Here is a 20,098-nt window from a genome sequence, read left to right on the forward strand (position 1 = left end):
ATGCATGCAGAGTATTTTTTCTGTGCAAAATCATTGATGAGAATTTGTCACTCAACTTCAAACAAAATATTTTACATCAGGAGGAATAAGAAAATCCCCTAGCATTTTTAAAATGGGGGGAAATATTCCCACTCTGTCCTGATAGCTTAAAATAAAAATTTCAGTCTGGGATTATTGAAAGCCTGCTTTGTGGGGGCCATGTCGGCCTTAGATGTCTTCCTGTGTGATTGCTCAGTCCTATCAGATTGGACTATCCTAGGTCCTCCTTACCTTTGCATGTGTCCCCTGCTAGATGGTATCTCTCATGGTGTGCTGTGGTCTCTTCCCTGTTTCTTATTTTAGGAACCAACACAAGTTGGACCAGGTCAGACCAAATATACTTGGTCTTGACTGAAATTAAATTGTAGAAGGAAGGACTTAGTAGCCTTAACTGCAAGAATTTAAGTTTGATAACTTCATTTAAATTGTCATCACATAGACAAGTTCATGCACAAACTTTTCTGAAATGTTTTGGATTCTAGTGGTGGGATTCTGTTACCTCTCTCAGAGCTTCCCATTAAGATTCTGTTTCTCTTCACTTTTGCAGTTTTCCCAAACACCTGGCTTTTTTTAGAGCAACCAAACTGACAAGGCTTTTGGCATCATTGATCATATATAATTTACAATGCAGTGTTGAATTTATAATACACTAACTGGCAGTGCCTGATATTCCAGAGAAGAATGAGTCAGTGGCTTTTCCTCTATAAGTTCCTCAGTAGAGCACTGCGGGAAGCAGGAGGGAGGGCTACATCTGTCTTTCACTTAAGCAAACAAGCATGCATGGCTGAAAACCCTGTGTACAGTTACTTGTCAGGAACATCTCAGAAGGACCAGCCTTCCACAGATGAACTGCTTTCTGAGATTTCCCCCATGATAGCACAGCATAAAAGAGTCCTCACCACCAGCCTTCACCATAAGGTGTCTTGTCCTTTGCTGGGTAAATATTGCTACTAATATTAAAAAAAACCAATATCTAGTATTATTGCAAAGGAATTAACCAATCTGGCAGGCTGCTTAGAATGACATTTCCTACAGACAAGTCAGACTAACTTCAGTGGGTGAGATTCACATTTAAATATTTAAAAAAAAAAATCATCCACTAAATTTTCCCAGTTTTGTACCATCAAGAAATAAGAAACCAATATAAAAATCATTAGTTTGATACATTACTTCTTTAGAAATAAATGCTACAATGCTGAGGAGGAGCAGGGGGCTGTTTTGTGCTGTCCCATGCCCAGAGGAGATATAGTAGCTTTTCTGCCTGGCCTTCCAAAATAGCCAGTGGTCAGTATTCAACATTCACAGTATCCTGAGGCTGAAGGATAATAAGAACAAATGCATAGTCCTTGACATGTCAAAGTGGGTTTTATCATTAACCTATCTTTTTAAAGAAAGAAATCTGAGCCCAGAGAAAAAGGCACAATTTGAGAAGGGCAAGGGCTAGTTTCAGCTAAAGGCAGTTCTAAAATTTTGGTGACTAACTCCTCTCCAGAAAACATGCAGTGGGAAGAGGAAGAACCTCCATTGCCCTCAACCTCTGACACTGTTGTTTACTTAGGAAAGGGATTAAGTAACTCAGCATCCCAAAGCACTTGTTTGAAGAAGCCACTAACCCTGAGAATTATGACTATCAAGATGACTCTCATGTCTAAAAGCAGCATTAATATTTGCAGTACAGACTCATATGGCCAGATTATGCCAGTACTGCCTGTGCTGAATAAGCCCTTCCTCTGCAAGCAGTACAGGTCAAGTCAAGGGAACTGCCTGAATAAACAAATATTCATGAGCATGAATAAAGATCAATAGTCAGATACCATGTGGTCAAATAGCTTGTGGTTAATCTAGACTAATGTTCAGAGAAACTGTGCCTTCCAAAATCTCTTGCATCTAAACCAAAGTATTTTACGCAGTGATCTCTAGTGGTTCCTAACTAGTGGTTTCCTGTAGTTCCAGTTTCACGTTTGCTGGGTTCAGCTTTCAGACTTGGGTTGCTGCGGTGCCTTAGCACACTCAAATAATAAGGCCCCAGATTCACCCATCGTAATCTCAGGCAATTCATTAGGTACCTAAGTTCCCTCTATCATTGAAGGAGACAGGCACACATTTCCACAGGACACTTCAGCTCACAGCAAGTGATGAACGTGGCTATTTCAGCTTTTTTTCTTTCTTTTTTTTTTTTTTAAGGAATGACTCTCAGCCAAAACCTGCTGGTTTTGTATTCACATACATACCAACTGTGTTCTAGTCATCTTTTAATAAACTAAATAGCTTTAGTAAGTCCTTATCAATAAGCTGAGGTTAGTTTCCAGGCCACAATTTAGTCTGTCATCTCATCTCTTCAAACTATACCGCTATGCAGTATCCTTAAAAAGAGCAAATGCAGCACTCTGGAATTACACAAGGCAGCCTAAACCTGAGGTACATAGATGTATCTCTGCATTTTCTGGATGTAGAGGAAAAATGTTGACGTCTGAGACAAAACTAATGTGGCTCTAGGGTTATAGTTATTCTCTGAAATTTGAAACGTGACCAAGTAAACCCTTGCCCCAAAGCAAAGGTTATCCTGGAGCAGCTACAGCATGTCAAAACTATTAACATTTTAAACAATAGAATTCTTTGTTTGTCTTTCTCTCAATTCAAATACCTCTGCATGTAGTTTGCATTTTAATAGCTACCTCCCTTAAAATGAAGAGCGGAAGAGGAGCTCTGCTTTCCAGGCCTCTCATCGACATGAATTTCAGCATACAATCATGGAAACATTTAGGTTGGAAAGGACCTTTAAGATCATCAAATCCAACTGTTAACGTACCACTGCCAAGTCCACCACTACACCATGTCCCTAAGCACCACATCTACATGTCCTTTAAAACCTCCAGGCATGGTGACACCACCACTTCCCTGGGCAGCCTGTTCCAATGCTTGACAACACTTTTGGTGAAGAAATTGTTCCTAATAGCTAATCTAAACCTCCCCTGGTGCAACTTGAAGCCATCTCCTCTCGTCCTATCGCTTGTTACTTGGGAGAAGAGACCGACCCCCACCTCACTACAACCTCCATTCAGGTAGTTGTAGAGAGCAATAAGGTCTCCCCTCAGCCTCCTTTTCTCCAGGCTAAACGACCCCGGTTCTCTCAGCCGCTCCTCATCAGACTTGAGCTCCACACCCTTCACCAGCTTCGTTGCCCTTCTCTGGACACGCTCCAGCACCTCAATGTTTCTCTTGTAGTGAGGGGCCCAAAACTGAACACAGCATTCGAGGTGTGGCCTCACCAGTGCTGAGTACAGGGGCACGATCACTTCCCTAGTCCTGCTGGCCACACTATTTCTGATACAAGCCAGGATGCCGTTGGCCTTCTTGGCCACCTGGACACACTGCTGGCTCATATTCAGCTGGCTATTGACCAGCACTCCCAGGTCCTTTTCTGCCTGGCAGCTTTCCAGGCACTCTTCCCCAAGCCTGTAGTGTTGCATGGGGTTGTTGTGATCCAGGTGTGGGACCAGGCACTTCACCTTGTTGAACCTCATACAGTTGGCCTTGACCCATCGATCCAGCCTGTCCAGATCCCTCTGTAGAGTCTTCCTACCCTCAAGCAGATCAACACTCCCACACAACTTGGTGTGGTCTACAAACTTACTGAGGGTGCACTCGGTCCCTTCGTCCAGATCATTGATAAAGATATCAAACAGGACTGGCCCCAACACAGAGCCCTGGGGGACACCACTTGTGACCGGCCGCCAACTGTATTTAACTGCATTCACCACCACTCTTTGGGCCTGGCCACCCAGCCAGTTTTTTACCCAGCAAAGCATACGCCCATTCAGACAATGAGCAGCCAGTTTCTCCAGGAGAATGGAGCATAAGTATATTTCATATAACTTAGGAATTTTCAAGTTTGTCCATAATGATCTAAGCTCTCCAGCGATCAAACAGTAATTAGCATTTGCCTACTACTATGTAATGGAAAGCTGAATGTGTATAATTAGCCTATATTAAAAGTGTCACTAGAGTAGGAGGCTCACAGGAAAACCTGTATTGGGCTACATTTACATGGAGAGTATTGATTGTACATTTTAAAATCTCTTAAGGAAACTTCTGCATTAATTTTGTCTTTTACATGATTAGATGATTACACAAGTGGTGTTACAGTATGTGCTGATTATCCATGGAACAATAAGTCAGTATATCAAGGCTAATGTTATAGCTTTAAGAAGCAGTTGTGGAAAAATCTCTTGGTAAGAAGAGTCAGAATCTCCTGTCCTTGCATTTAAAAAAATAAGAAACAAGCTTTTTCTGGTAAGGAAAATTAATTTTGTTCTTTATATTAGCTGTCGTTTCCCATATCCCAAGCATGCCAGATGCTTCACACTACAGAAGCATATCTTGCTTCCTATAGTTGAGAACCCATCACCACTGAAAAAAAGACAGAAAAACAAGGACTGCATATTGTGGAAAAAAGTGAGGAAGAACAATATTTTTACCATCATCAAATTCCCCACCCAGTTGCTGAGTGGCCTCTGAGCATTATAACAGTGATTCAAAGGGGAAATGAAGTAAGGCCCAGCCTCACCCTCAGTGTGCCTTGACTGCAGCTCACGTAAGGATCATATTGTTCTCTATAGATTTGCCATACCTGGTCTTCTACTCTAAACCCTAGCCTCAAACCTAGCAGTGACCATGCTAAGTGTTCTCACAGTGGGCATTTGGCTCACCAGGGAATGCTACAAAATTCAGAGAAGAAAGCCAACAACCAGACAAACTTGGTGCTTAGTATGTGTGGTTAAAAAGCTCCCTGCCAGTTGTTCAGGGTGGCTGCAGCAAAAAGAACGGTTTTTTTAGGCAAATTTGTTTTGATGAGTTTTTTGCTCTTTTATGGGCATCTTTAAATGCTCATCATAATTATGTTGTTCAGAATAGTGCCTGGAGCAGGAATGCAGTTTTACTGAATCTCTAACAATGCATTCCCCATCCTTTCTGTCTGAGTGGTTTATACCGTTGGCATATGTGAATCTATAGAGAATGTGGATGTTTGGGAACTGTGCAAACTGCAAACATTTGTGGTCAACAAACCGCTGGTGGGATGTATGGGAGTGTACAATCTTGTCAGTACTTAGCACAATGTACATCCAAACCTATGGCACAGCAAGACACTTCAGATGAAGTGATCATAGAGGTGGCAAGTACACTGTGCATCATCTTGTAAATTTGGTCAAGAAAGTGTTGTGTAAAAATTTAAACAGTTAGTACAAATTGATGTGTTCCAGGGACCAGATACAAAGGATAATATGGACAGCAAGATGAAACAGTACATAACCAGTAGTGACAAATAAACTGCAGAAGAGGAAAATAATCCCAGACAAAGCTGGAACACAACTTCAGTCAGAAAGAATGATAATGCGCATAATGACCACTCAAGGCCATTTAGTCCAAATTACTCATCAACACAGGCTAACTACAAAGATAGATCAGATTGCTCAGGTCCTTGTCCAATCAAATCTTGAATTTCTCCAGGGATGGATATTCCACCACCTCTCTCAGCAACCTGTGCCTGTGTCTAGCCACTGGTGAGCTTTTTTCCTGGTGTCAGCTGGAATATCCCATGCCACAATGTGCAACCATTACCTCTTGTCCTTCCAATGTGCATCTCCAGGACAAGTCTGGCTCCAGTTATTCATAAGCAGCAATTCCATAGTGGATGACAGCAGTAATACCCCCCCTTAGTGTCCTTTTCTCTAGGCTGTACAAACCCAGCTCCCTCAGCCTCTTCTTGTACATCATGTGGTCCAGCACCCCAGTCACCCTGATGGCCTTTCACTAGGTTCACCTGAGTCAGTTAATATCTCTTCTTTTTTGGGGGATCCCAAAACTGGACGCACTAAAGAAACTACTTATTTAAACATCAGGAGAGCCACTTCTTGTCAGAACTGCCTGACTCTTGCCATAACAGGACCTTTTACTCAGTTACTTGTTGGTTTACCAGGTTTTAAATATTTGACATTAACATTTTCTGTGTAGATGATTTTATTTTATTCTTTGGTTGTTGGTGATGTTGGCTGACATGCATCTTGTGTGTTTAAGATTTAATCTAGAATGGTGTTGCCATTTCCAAAACTGAGCCAAAGAAAAAAATGTCTTGTTTTGATTATGATAAAAAAAGTCAGGAGACTTTTTCTTTGGGAAAACACTTTCAGTGCTGCTATGACCTCCAGTTAAATATGGGTAGCCATATGTATTTTATGCTATTCTAGTAAAAATCTGTCCTAAATTTTAAAAGCCTTTGTAAATGTCTTTTCCATCTAAAATGAAGCTACAGACTGCTTTGGTTCCTGAATACCATTCATAGTGCCAAACCAGCCATAATCAGTGTCTCCTAGTCACAGTGGCAGAGGTGTGATCTCTGGACAAGGATACCCCTGCACTTAGCAAACCTGGAAGCTTTTACTTTATTCTGTCTTCAAATCCCTTCCCTAAGCATTCAGGATCAGCTGCAATTTAGGCTAGATGGAATAGTGCTCTGCCTATCTTTAATGGCCTTTTACAGTGTTTAAATAGAGTTAAAAAAATAAAGGAAGTTCTCTTCCTTAATAATGACTGTCTGAATGTTCATTTTACATACACTTTTATTAGCTATGGAAAACTTCCCTCCCACAGGCAATGCCTTAGAGCTGCAAACAAGGACTCTGCTTTTACAAGATAATATAAAATAATCATATATAGTCAAGTATTCAGAGCAGGCAGATGTTTTCTTGCAATCACAATATTTTGCTGATGGAAGCAGGTTTTGGCAGGATCCTGAGATACTCTTTGGACTTCAGTCCTGTTTTCAGTTGAGTACCATTGTGCTTGCTACTGTAGCATTCAAATATTTCACATTTTAACATTACAATCGTATAGCCTGAGGATAAAGAAAACAGAAAAGGCCCACAGTGTGTGTGCAAAGCCTAGCTTTGATTCCTTTGCTTCCTAGTCGGGGGCCTCAGTAAGGAGGCTAAAGACATCTGTTGGGTTTTTTTGTCTTCTTTAATTCTCTCTCCTTAAGTGTCCCTTTCTCCCATTTTTAGCAGGAGTGGTGAATGTTTCAGCCCCACACCGTTATTCCTGCCCTAGTACTCTCCTGGGATAGAGGTTCAGTCTTTCCTCAGGTTGACAAAAGGCAGGTTTCCTGTTCCCTGTGCAAGGATTTTAGCCATAAAGCTGCAGTGCCAAACATTCACAGTACTCTTGGGGGATATAGTTTAAGCATTTCAGGAAAGAAAGATGTTTTGGATGCTGAAACTCAGTCTCATGTAGACATCTAACTGAAGCCCTGAGATAGGCTTCTAAGTACTGGTGAGACAGTGTTTGAGACTCATTCCTCATTCTCATTCCTTCTGTTCCACTCATCCAGGCTGTCTTAGCACGCAGTATTCATACACTGTGAACTTCAGCTAGGCACTTGAAACTCAAAGTGAGCATAAAATGCAATTTATGGGGAAATTAGGTCTCCTGCATGGTGAATTTTACTTCCAGTACTGTGTACTTAATTTAGACATTGAATCATGGAATATTTCTGTGACTAAACCCCTTCAAGGGACTAGGTTCCCAAATATGAAGTTTAGATCCTCAGTATTGAGATGTTCAAATCCTTACATGCCAGTTAATAGGAGAGAAGGGGATGAGCAGTTTCCTACATCCCTAAATATCCCTGTCTGGTCTTGCCTAGAGCTGCACATACAGTGCCGAGCTGGTCTGTGCAGGACTCTGAGAGCTTGCTATAAAAGGCCTTTCTATGTCTCATAGACAAGCTATGCATTCATTTATTCTGCCTGCAGGTCTTGTATCCCTTTGTGGATCTAAGCCTTGTGCATGCTTGAAAACTGTATTTCTTACTAGTAACTACCTGATAAGAATATCTTCATAATATTATAGCAACACTGAGAGAATGTAGTAAGTGCTGGCAAAGATAAGGAACATGCAGATGTTTGGAGATACAACACTTTAATGAATATTAGATTGCAGTACTGTACACATTGGATACATATTGCTTTATAAATTAAGGATGTTTATGGTAATAGTTAGGACATAAGCCTTGCTCCTTACTCTCTCCACAGTATTTTTGTGAAAGCAAGAAACTATTTTCTGTATTAAATCAATTTTTATAAATATATGCCACAAACAGTTTCAATGAAGCCATGGAGATTAAAGGATAATGAGTAAAATTATACATGCTCCACTCATCATGTAAACCTGTTGAGCTTAATAGAGATTTACAAGCAGTAAATGAGCATGTACTTTTTCTTTAAAGAGATTTATAGACTTTTATGCAAAAGTACCTGAAAGAATGGACCAACACTTTTGTCTGGCTAAATTTCAGTCTACAACATTATTGTAGAGCAGAGTTCAAAAGCAGAAATGTGCAGAATTTCTGTACTCTATCTCCATATTTATGTACCTGTCCATAGCCCCTTACTCCAAACTCAGGCATTTAGCAATTTTGCTTGTTATTAATTAAGAGATTAAATCAAAGTAAACATAAAGCAAGCAATTCAGGTGCCTACAAAGAGGCACCTGGTCCCATTTTTGAAGTCTGATATACTCACAGAGAGGTTGTACCTATGATAAATACCCTATAGGAAACCTGTACCTTTTTTGGCAATGCATGAGGTGGCCAGCTTGGATCCGTAGGGCATCTAAAAACGTAGGGCATCTAAAATGGTGCTAGACATTTCTGTTTAAGCACAATACATTCCAAAAATATAATCTCTTTAATGTTTCTCTAGATTGTGACAACTACAACATCACCATCTGCAGCCCACTGGTATAGAAGGCTTAGGTCCATGAACCTGAAATGGTTTGGATGAGCATCTTTGATTAATTTGAACTTTATTAACCCCACTAGCCAACTCATATTGAACATGACAGTCAATCCAGGGTTACAATTTATTTTCGCCTACACTCCAGGACATACATAAAAGATTTTTTCTTGGCTTATATTCCTATTCTTTCCCAAAACCCTGTTTTACAGAGGCAAAAAAAATAGAAGAAAAATGGCCAATAATGTTAAGATAGATGTAGTAAGTTAAATCTCCTTTAATCTTCCACTATGATAATAAACTACAATTCATTTGCATTTCAGAACATTTTGCAAAGGAAATTCAAAAGACTGCTTGAAAAAATTTAACTGCTAATTACATATATTTGCTTTTGGCATTTATAGGAGTACTGTGAAAGTCAGACTTCTTGCTATTCAAGTTATGAAAGAAAATGTGTGGTCTAAAGACACTGGCTACTGTCCCTTCTGAAGATACTGGGTTAAGGGAACAGCTATCCACTTATATGGATGCCTTACAGCATAAATACTCAAGCAACTGAACAACCATGCTATTGGACTAGGTGGTGAAACTAAGCCATAAATATTTGAGGGGCTGTTCAATTCTGATTGTCCAAACCGTTTGCACCTGCCATTCCATAGTGGGTGAAGTACATATATATAACACCATAATTCATAATGCCATGCCTAAAGCAGTTTCATTTGCAGCTGATCACTGTTTCTTAGAAATTATACTTTTCCTTGAACACAGGAGTAAATGCACTGCTGGTACATAATCAGCACTGAATGCTCTCAGCTCTGATATAGTTCATCCAAAAAGCTTGAATGCTCCATAATCCTTGTATTGTTCATTACCTTTTCACTGCACTCCAGAGGCATTACTAAACTCATCTTCATTGCTTCTGGGGGGGAAGGAATTAAATTCGATCCTACAGGTAAGAAAGTAAAGACAAAGAGTGAATTGAGGTTAGATATTAAATACTCTTAGTGTTGAGCTGTGTGCACAGAAAATTTAAACCAGCAATTCCCAGACTCAGCTTGCTTGAGTATAACTGTCCTGGGAAGAAAGCTGGGACATAAGTGGTGCCTCTGGCCATGTCATTCCCAGCTCTTTGCCTGACCTGACACAGGACCCACACAATTGTTCCCCTCCCAAACACCTGTTTCCCTGTCCCCAAGGGAAAGCAGAAGGCGTGCTTTTGAATTTGTGCATGTTCCTTTGACATAGCCGTATTCTGTTAACAAAATATGCCCCCGAGATTGGGAGCCCCTGAATTATGCAAGGATGCCTCTCTGTTCCTCTTGTTACCTTCATATACCTTCAGCAGAGATCAGTTCATCAGCCCAGGTGTAAAACAGAAGAGATATTTCAAGCCTTATCAATGCTCACTGAATTCCCTGGAATGACTTTCCTTTGCTTCAGAGAGATTTAGATCATTAGCAGCTTGTCTCACTTCTTGTTATATCTGTGAAAGACTTTAGAGTGCATAGTAGAGCAAAGTTGAGTTTGTCAGTTAAATGGTTTCATAGTCCAGTAAAAATATGTTCTCCAAGAAACATACTAAAAGGTTGTTGTTGAACTTGGCATGCAGAGATTGACCCTGAGGAGCCTCTTGCTTCCCATCACTTAATGGTAAGGAACAAAAATAGCATGGAGCAACCAACCTTTTGTGGGAAAGGTAAGGACAAAATTAGCTAGGGATCCACAAATCTTTTTAAAACCAAAAATAGTTCAGGATGCTGCCTTTCCTATCTTTCTTTGACAAATCTTGATGGTATTATTTACAGTGAGACTTTAACCATACTTATATTTATAAACAACAAAAGTCAGCGTTGTGGAGATGGCGTAACATTTCTGTGAATTTTTATAGTTGATGGAAATTGTATTTGATTTTTGTAGTTGCTCAAGATTCAGTACAAGAAAGGAATTTAGACAAAGTATATCTAGGATTTTTTTGTCTTAGAACTTAAAACATCTTTGAATGGATTTCATAGGGGGAGGGTTTTTTTGTTGTTTGTTGGAATGAGAGAATGGAAATGAGAGACGTGTTCCTTAGGAGTAAAATCACAGGTCTGGGTAGTTGTGAACTGATAATGAGATCAATCAGGATAGATCCAGAATTTTTACCATCTGAAAGTTATCTGCCAGCCTGCACAAAAAGATATTGTGTCTAACCCAAGGCTTTATCCAAAGGGACAGAGAACATTCGTAAGAACATTGAGCTGCTGCCCTGCTTAAAGTTGCAAGGTGTGAGTGTGCAAATTGAGTCTTACTTTATGAACAGAAAAGTAGGTCCACATTTTTTAAAAGGTATTTCAGTGTCTAACATCCAAAGATTTCAAGACTGGGAATATAGCTTAAAAATCGAAGTCTATAGATAAATATATAAAATAAAAGCTAGTCTTACCAGTGTGTATGTGTTGATGTATCTACATATACAAAAATCTACAGATTGATTATATGTAGTATGTGATATCCATTACTCAATTCTTAAGGATTTTTACAAGTCTTATGAGGTAATTATAATGAAAGATGGTGTTTTTCTAAGAAAGTTCTTATTTTATTTCAGTGCCTTTTGTTCTTCAGTAAGAAGCATTTTAATTTCTATCCATTTTGTTGGCTTGGATAAAATTTATTTTTACAATAAGTAGGGTTTATTTTAGAAGAAAACTTTTTTTCATCAATGTCAGAAATGTTTACTGCAAAAAGAAAATAAATTTAGCACATGGATTCCATTTTTTTCTCCAAATTTATTTTATCTGATCTATTTTAGTTCATCAGGCAAACTGGACTTCAGTCAGATGGTTGCATTGATCCACTTGCATGTATAATACTTCACAGTGCTATACAAAACACCTCTATGGTGTCTGTCATTCCTAGGGCCTCACATTGTCTGTGGGATTCTTGCCCTGAATTTATGTCTATGTGATCCCATTAAAACCACGAGGTGTTTAATTAAATTAGTTTCTATCATCTCAGCCTGTTTCAAAATATCCATGCAGTTATTTCTCTTTTACTTCTCCAGTCTCTAGTTATAAACAATGCAACAAATGCTTGAAAGTTTCACCTTCAGCTTTTCAATTTAAGTCCTTGATTAATGAGGTGGAAAAGCTGCATAATGTTGGTAATTTCCTTTCAACTGGTAATAAAATATAAAAGCAGGTTGATGGGGAATGGATAGGTGAAGGTATAAGAGGCAGGTGTGAAATCTATCTGGTGTGAAGGGATAGAAAGGCCACAGTTGGAGCAAAGAGACAACCAGAATATAGCAAAGATTATCCAGCTAAAACAGTGAAATCTGCTCTGGGTGGAATATTTCAGCTAAATACAGGCACCTGGAAGTTAGACATCTGTTTTAATTCAGCCTAATCCTCCATGGCTCCCTTTTCAGTCAATGAGATGATTGAGCCACCTGCAGATGGCAGGATTATTGCCTTGGAGATGCTTGTTTCCTCCCAGGGAGGTAAAGAGGACTTTGGGCAATGAACTTGTCTCCAGCCTGACTGTCTAAAGGCTCTTGCTTTTAGATCTACCCCTTGTATTTGGCTGGTTCCTCTTAGCAATTTTTCCCCAGTACCTGTGTGCAAGCTGGTGATGTCCCCTCTGCTTTGTTGAGACATTGTCTTTCTTGCTGCTGAACACGTAGCTCTGACATGAGCTCTGTCACCATGTGATAACATTGCTGCTTTGGCACATTAATAAGCAGACAATGCCTGGACTCTAGATCTCTTTCCTACCTGTTACAATGCACTCATTAGACAGTCTTGTCACTGCATGTCTTCTTCTCTTCTATCATGTCAGGTCGTATTTTAGAATTGCCCAGAAGTCTTAGATAATAAAGTCAGGTGGTGTTCAGTCTTCTAAATAGAAAAGGGAAGTGTGCAAGGTCACAGAGATAATGGTGCCCTGGTCTCTGGATGTCTTTTTCTTATTTAAAAAAATACATAGATTTTCCTAGCCTTTTCCTGATTCTCCCAATGAATGTAACAGAACAAAATTAGCATATTGTATCAGACCCTGTGAAGATAAGAGCTGACTGACTTCTCCCCCCTGACCCTTCCTTCTTGCAAAAAGATATAGTTATGATCTACAAGAAGATTTCAAGACCTCTGGCTGTGTGATCGTAAATTAATCCTAAAAGCACAACTTGGAATCCCTGAGGTTCGTTGCTCAGAATGGCTCCATCATGTAAGCTCACCAGGCCTTAGAGAAGTCTTCCACTTTGCAGAAAAGCTCTGGGATTTCAGAGTATGCTTTTCTACGATAACTCTTCAAGCACACTTGGGAGGATTTACAGAACTCCAGAGATCCCAGTTCTTCCAGCATTCATTGCTCTAACTGAGCACCCCTCAGGATACCTAGCCATAGAGACCTGGTACCTCCAAAGACTCTGACCTCAGCTTTCATGGTGAGATTGCCATGGAGTTGTGGATTTTGGCAATCAGCCTTAGGATTTTGTACTTTCAAAGATTTGCCTTCAAAAAGACATGTCTAGGAAGCTCTACTGTGCATGCATGGATTGTGTGTGTGTCACAAACACAGCAACCATCAGTCAGTCTAGCTTCCAGTTCTCTGGAGTTCCATAAGATCTCAGTAACTGTATTTATATATGGAGTTTGCACTTAGATGCTTTGGCTCGCAAGAAAGACTAAATTATCACATCTTCAGTACAGCCAACAAAAGAAGTAGGATTTCCAGTTTTCCATAATCATTTGCTTGAAAAGAACAAGCCCTGCATTGGGATGAATATAAAAGTTGTCTTGAACCAAGAAAAAAATTTAGAATGACCACCATTATGATGTCAAAGTATGCTCAGGACTTTCAGCTGCCAAACGACTTCAGCATTACTAGTAGTTTGGATTAGTTGTGTTTCTAATTCAAAATGATCAAATTTACAATAACCATATACTTTCTTCCACTATTCTATAATAGGTCGGTATTTCTCTGCTAGTGTCAACTTTACAATTACATTTCATTTTCTGAAGCCCAGGAAATACTTGGAAGAACAGTCTGGCTTTTCAATCACAAAACAGATCAAATGCAGCAGCATTAGTCAGCATTTCTTTTTCAATCTACATTGAAATGTACATAATTCTATTATATTTTAGGCAGTGCTATAAAAGCATATGATGCTGAGCAACAGTCTTAACAGAGAACAGCCTTGTTGCATTTGTGTAAGTTCATGTCTTTGGCTAGCTATGAATCATGGAATATCTCAGCAGAAGACATTAATGAACCTACAGCTTCTTGCTTAAGCATTCATCTTATTAATCATCCCAACCTATTTCTGCTCTGTTTTTAAAGTGTTTTTTAAAGAGAATGCTTAATTGTGATGAATTACCAAAGAGTTTATTTAATTCTATAAATGTGTATTGATTTCCGTAAAGCCTTTTTATTTGGGAATTTTCTATCAATGCAACTGTCTGCTTCCTGTGCCATAGCAGTCTTCCCAGCGTCAAGATCCTGGGGCTACGTCTGTGTTATTAAATAAAAAAAGACCAAGGACCTTTTCTCTAACACTGAGGCTTAGGGGTCATATACATATTACACAGTCTTTGGGTCCAGGTCTCCTCTGAGCCTGGAGCCAGGTCTCCTCAGGCTCCTGTGGCACAATGGTTATTTTTATGTGCCATTCTGCAATTGGAGCAGGGGTGATTCAGAGCAGTGTCTGAAATATGAGGGGTATATTGCAGCCCACAAAACATCTGCTTTTATGACTTGATGATGCTTAACATGTTATGCTTAAAAGGTAGTGGAAGAGCAAGCAGGGATATTTACAAGTACATGGACTGAATCTTGAAGGTTGGAGGGGACTGTGAAGGGAAGGGGGAGCCAGACCTGCTGTCATCAGGTTCATACTGTGTGTCAGGAGTGACCAGCTCTTTGAAGAGTAAGTGGTTAAGTCATTTCACAGGCTGAAATGGGCAGGCACTTAGGAGCCTGCCTAGTAGCCCTGTGAAGGTGTGTCCCCTTTGTGATGGCACTTGGGCAGTTAACAGCAGCAGTGGACGCTGTTAGAGGATATTGACCCCTGCCATGCAATAATGTTCAACTGTTTTCTCACTGTGACTCATCACAATTGATTACAGCTTGAAAATAAATGTTAGCTTCTTAACAGTCCTGTATTTTGTGTATTAGTTTTATCTGATAACCTAAAGATAGAGTTGCAATCAGCCTGTCTAGGCTGTTGTAGACACTACAATGGGCATATCTCGTTTTCCTGTCTACATGTTCCCACTATGGTCCTTTCTCAGAATGTGTTCCCCCAGATCTGCAGAATGCTGAAATAGTGATGGTGGCATGGCTGAAAATGAACCCTATGAAAATAAAAGTTGCTGGACCAATCAGATGATTCAGATACTCCTGAGGCTCATGATTACTGATGATGACACACAGAAACAAGATAGGAACATATGTCTGAGATTTGAGGGGAGAAAGTAGTGAGGAAGGGAACCTTTCCTTTTGAAAGCAATCAGTAGACAGAAAGACTCAAGCCTAAACACTACAAAATGAAATTGTACTCCTCCCATCTAACCCCTCCTGCCTTCCAGATAACTCAAAAACCTACCTGGCACAAACAAGAATAGACCAGGAATTACTTCTTAGGGATCATGTTTGAGAGAAGACACCAGTTTTCCATGCAGTCAACTAGAAGACCATTGAGACGAAATGTTAAGGTTCAAGGTGAATTAAGCCCAGACTAGAGTGATGCAGGACTCTATAGGCCCCTGAATGAAATCCATTCAACATTTTATAAAGGAACATGTGATAAGCAGGTGGAGAAAAGCCATGTTGAATTAACTGTATCTCAACATCTATATGTGAGGGACTAGTCTCTTTTGTGGTTAATTTTGTCCCTTTAATGAGCACAAAAGTAAGAAATTCCTTTAAGAAAATAATTAACTGTGAAAAATTAAAAGCTCTATTGGTGTTGTTATCGAAAAAGCTCTGTAGACAATAATATGAAATACGCATCTAAATGTTCCATGTTGTTTTATCATACCATATTATACAATATTGTGGAGTATCTTCTTCAGAGAGGTTTTAATGTTTATAGCATTAAAGTCTCCACACAGTTGTCTCTGGAGCTGTTAAACCAAGTTCATGTCAGACAACTTGCAAAATTTCCCACTGAGATTGAATATTTCTGTATCACTTTGTGTCCAGTGCAATGTGTGCTCTGCACACCTGAAAACAGTTTCCATTCCTTCATGTCCCAAAGGAAGGAATCAACAAAACATATTCTGCTGGAGACACTACTCTTTCCTATGGAAAAGGGAGACTTTAGTTCAGCACTGACAGCAACAATAGAAATTCTCTTCCTTATTTTGTGGTTTCCAATTGAAATAAATGAATGCATTGGATTGACTCCTGCAGCCATAAATTTTCCAGTTTGAATTATATTGCAGCAGATACCAAGGACACAGTTGGCAGTGGTGACTGCTTTTAAGACCCTTTTTATACTTATTAGGATATGATGGGAAAAGAGATTGAAGAAAGCCAAAGAAATTGCCCTTGTAAAAGTAGATGATTTTTTTTTTTAGTTTTGCCTGAAAAATTAATTCCGGAAAAATTCATGCGAAGATAAAATTTCACCTAACTAGATGTGTAATTTAGAGCACTTATCCACCTTTCTTTTATAATTAATGTAAGCACTATCAATCCATTGTGAGATAAGTGTCTAGAATAGTCACAGCCTTTTTTATTTAATAGTCATGCTTAATGAATTATGTTCTATTTACAGGTTTTATCTGGGGTGAAATTAAACAGATGTGGGATGGTGGACTACAGGACTACATTCATGATTGGTGGAACCTCATGGATTTTGTAATGAACTCCTTGTACTTAGCAACAATCTCTTTGAAAATTGTTGCATATTCAAAGGTAAACTTTTTAAAAACATTCAGCAAAATATTTAAGATAAATGAAATTAGGCTCCTTCACACTTTCTTCTGTATTTGGAGGTTCTCAGGCTTAGTAATGCAAGAGATGTATGATGTGCTCATTGAATCTTCTGCAGCTATGACAAGAAGCTAGACCAGGATAAGAGCTAACAAAACATTGTGATTTATACTTTTCTCTTCTTCGTCCTGGCAATCTTTCGTTATTTGATTCTGAATGGTCATACTGTCATTTTCTTGGAAAAGGAAAATCACTGGTAATATTTAATAATGCTTGCACAAAATTATGTTTTGTCTTAGTCTTTGCTATTTTTCAGTAAGAAATTATTGCCCCTAAGACAATTTTATGCACCATGCAAAACATCCGGACAGGACTACAAGAAAAATATTTACTCAAAATGGGGGGGGGGGGGGGGGGGGAGAGCTAAAGAGCAAGATTTTAATTTTGTTTTGAAAATTTATGATAAGTGCAACATGAAAAAGTAAAGCTGAAGAGGATAAAATGGTCACTTGAGGCTGGGTATGTTCATTTTCTCATCCTTTTCATTGACTTTTTATGAATAGTTTTATATTCCCACTGTTTGAAGTATCTTCCAGCCAAACAGCCCTTCTTTCCAAAGCCATGGAACATGTTGCATTTTGTTTGTATTCAACATGAATCCATAATATGATAGAAATTTCTCATAAAATGAAATATTTTAATCAAAAAACGGTCTCAAATGCAAGGAAACCACATCTGAAAGGAAATGAAAGCATTTCTTAGCATCTGTCATGGAGCTCTTATCACATCCAAGTAAAGATAACAAATACATTTTTACTGGCCACTGTGATCAGCATTGTATTTCAGCTGTTTCAAGTTCCCTGCCACCAGCTACCCTGTATGCATGGAAGGAGAGTCTCTCCTCTGCCAAGATCCTTTTGGCTGGGAAAAGACAAGGAGACAACCATCAAGTAGCTGGTTACACCTCCCAATCCTCAAACAGCAGCTGTTCCCACTGCAGCCCTGCCATAAGTATAGAGGAACATAGGAACCTCTAATTTATATCATCTTGTGTCTATTCACAAGGGTCCACATGTCAGCTGATCAGGGGCAAGGATGAGCAGAGACCTGTGATCTGTTGACACACCAGCCTCCTCCTGTGACAAAAGGTTTCGGGCATGCTGGCTCTCTGCCTGCAAACCTTCAGAAGTCTTCTCATTCAAAGAAATTTGGAGCTGTTGCCTGAAAGAGCAAGATGCTTGAAAGTGTGAGGAGAGCTGTCATTTAAAGCTGATGAAATGCCTTTTTACACACAAGGATGCCTTATCATAAAGTGACTGGAAAATAAATCGTCATTTCACTGTCCCATGTAACAAAGCAAGCAGTTCATTGAAAATGTATGTTTCCATGCATTGAGATGGCCAATTATTCCCTTCAGAATAATATTAATTAGAAGACATTATAATCCTTTCATTTCCCAGCCAGTTTCTGCTTACGGTAATCAGATTCCAAGGTGACAGTATCTGGAATAATATGCATCCATTACTCTCCAAATTAGTGCTTGCACGCCAATCATAATCAACACAGTGCATAAAGCACTATCTTTGGTTCTGTGGCTATTATTTTTTTACTGCATGTGCAATGTTGCACCCAAATACCTTTTTGTTCCTTAAAAGAGCCTCAGTTGTGGTAGTCAATTGAAATACATGATGATGTAATGAACAGAGTAATGCAAGTGTAATTTAATACCCAGCCATATTTCTTTCAAATACCTACAACAGAGTTCCCCACCTCTATGCCAGATGAGATTGAGAGGATGCCAAATGTAACCAGTACGTTTTGATGTAAAGTTTTTATTTTCATTTCCTAAACCTTGCAAGACAGGTTTTTCTAAAATACAGCTTTTCTGTATGTATTGAATCAAATATATAAGCCCAGTTCTTAGATGTATTCTACCTTCTATGAATCAACTGAAGCCACCTAAGAAAACATTTTAACCAAGTCCCTTGAATAAAATTATGCGAGTGCCCTCATGCTACTCTCCTGTGTGATGGAATTTCCCAGAGAAAAACAGTGTTTATTGCCCATTCAAGGCTCTCTGACTGACACAGTGGTTAAGCAGATGGATATTATTTACATCAGCTGATGGGACAGTATAAAATACACCAAAGAGTGTAATTTCAGGATGAGAGAACTGCTGAGATAACTCAAAGTTATCTGTTTCACTGCCAGTATTCAAATAAAATGAGTACATCTCATATTTTTCAAAGGGCTATGCTTTTTGTCTCTGATTGTATATCAACATGTGAGGTCTTTTTAAATTATGCAGTATATCCACTGAAAATGCTCTCTCCCCAATAAATAATGTGATTATAAATAGTGCATTGTCACATGTTTTATGAGAGTACAAGATGACTGATTTTAAGCAACACATCTGTTTTGATGGAGGGTTATAAATATAAATAGAATTCTTTGTGCTCTAAGAAAAATGTTTCTTTTTATGTTTTTGGAAGATAATTTATTTTGTACTGATGCATAAAGTTAGGTACAGTGCCAAGTTATGTGCAGACCCTGCTTGCTTTATCTTAAATATTTGTTAAACCTGAGCATTGGACCTAGTGCTGCTCGCTTCCAATTCTGCTAGAGATTGCATACAAGTTCATATTACTGATTATGTGTCTCAGCCACTGACATGAAAAGCTAGTAGGGAAACAGGTTCCTGTTCAAGGCAAGAACTCTGAAAAGTAACTAAAAATATGTTTTGTCTCAATATTTACTGGCTTAATGATCACTGTGTCATATCTGCTCTGTTCAGTAGTAAATAAGATCGTATTTCTCTTCTGCCGTCAATTCTGCAGAAGCTAACATCTTCTTCTTATATGTTTGCATTGTAAAATGATTTTGATTGATGTTTCACCACATTCACAGGCCAAATGTCCATTTACATAGGAGTATTAACCCTCCTCCCCCCTGAAAAATTATAGACTCAATTCCTCAGTGTAATCACCATTTTAAAGCTCTTTGCTAGGCCATCCCCCTGCCCTCTTCCTATCGCTGCTCTGAAATTTAGCATAATGAATGCAAAGATTGGGATGTACATTTGAAAGTAGGAAGAGTTCACATTTGCATAAGACCTTTCAGGAAAGGATTTAAAGTTCTTTTCCTGAAATGGGTATTATCTAACCTTTCTTTTTGTTATTGGAAACAAGGGGTCACATTTGACCAAGGTCCAACAGCCAATTAAACTTTCAGGTAGCCTGATCTACATGTCTGTTTGATCTCTCTTGGTGCTTTCACGAGATTTGCAGTTCATGACTTTTGTTTTCATGGGAAAACAGTGATCACAGCTTTTTTCTCACAAATGGTTCTGA

General features: G+C 39.0%; 1 protein-coding gene across 5 annotated transcripts in view; it reads left to right on the forward strand.

The window, feature by feature from the left end:
- TRPC4 (transient receptor potential cation channel subfamily C member 4) overlaps window positions 1-20,098 on the forward strand; it is a 108,772-nt gene that overhangs the window by 53,597 nt on the left and 35,077 nt on the right. For all 5 annotated transcript variants that reach the window (XM_072854643.1, XM_072854654.1, XM_072854656.1 and 2 more), the window contains one exon: window positions 16,591-16,730. In XM_072854643.1, the coding sequence (XP_072710744.1) occupies window positions 16,591-16,730 (140 nt within the window). The remainder of the gene's footprint in view (window positions 1-16,590; window positions 16,731-20,098) is intronic.

Source organism: Ciconia boyciana, chromosome 1 (assembly GCF_034638445.1).
Source record: "Ciconia boyciana chromosome 1, ASM3463844v1, whole genome shotgun sequence".
In the NCBI taxonomy this organism is placed as follows: domain Eukaryota; kingdom Metazoa; phylum Chordata; class Aves; order Ciconiiformes; family Ciconiidae; genus Ciconia; species Ciconia boyciana.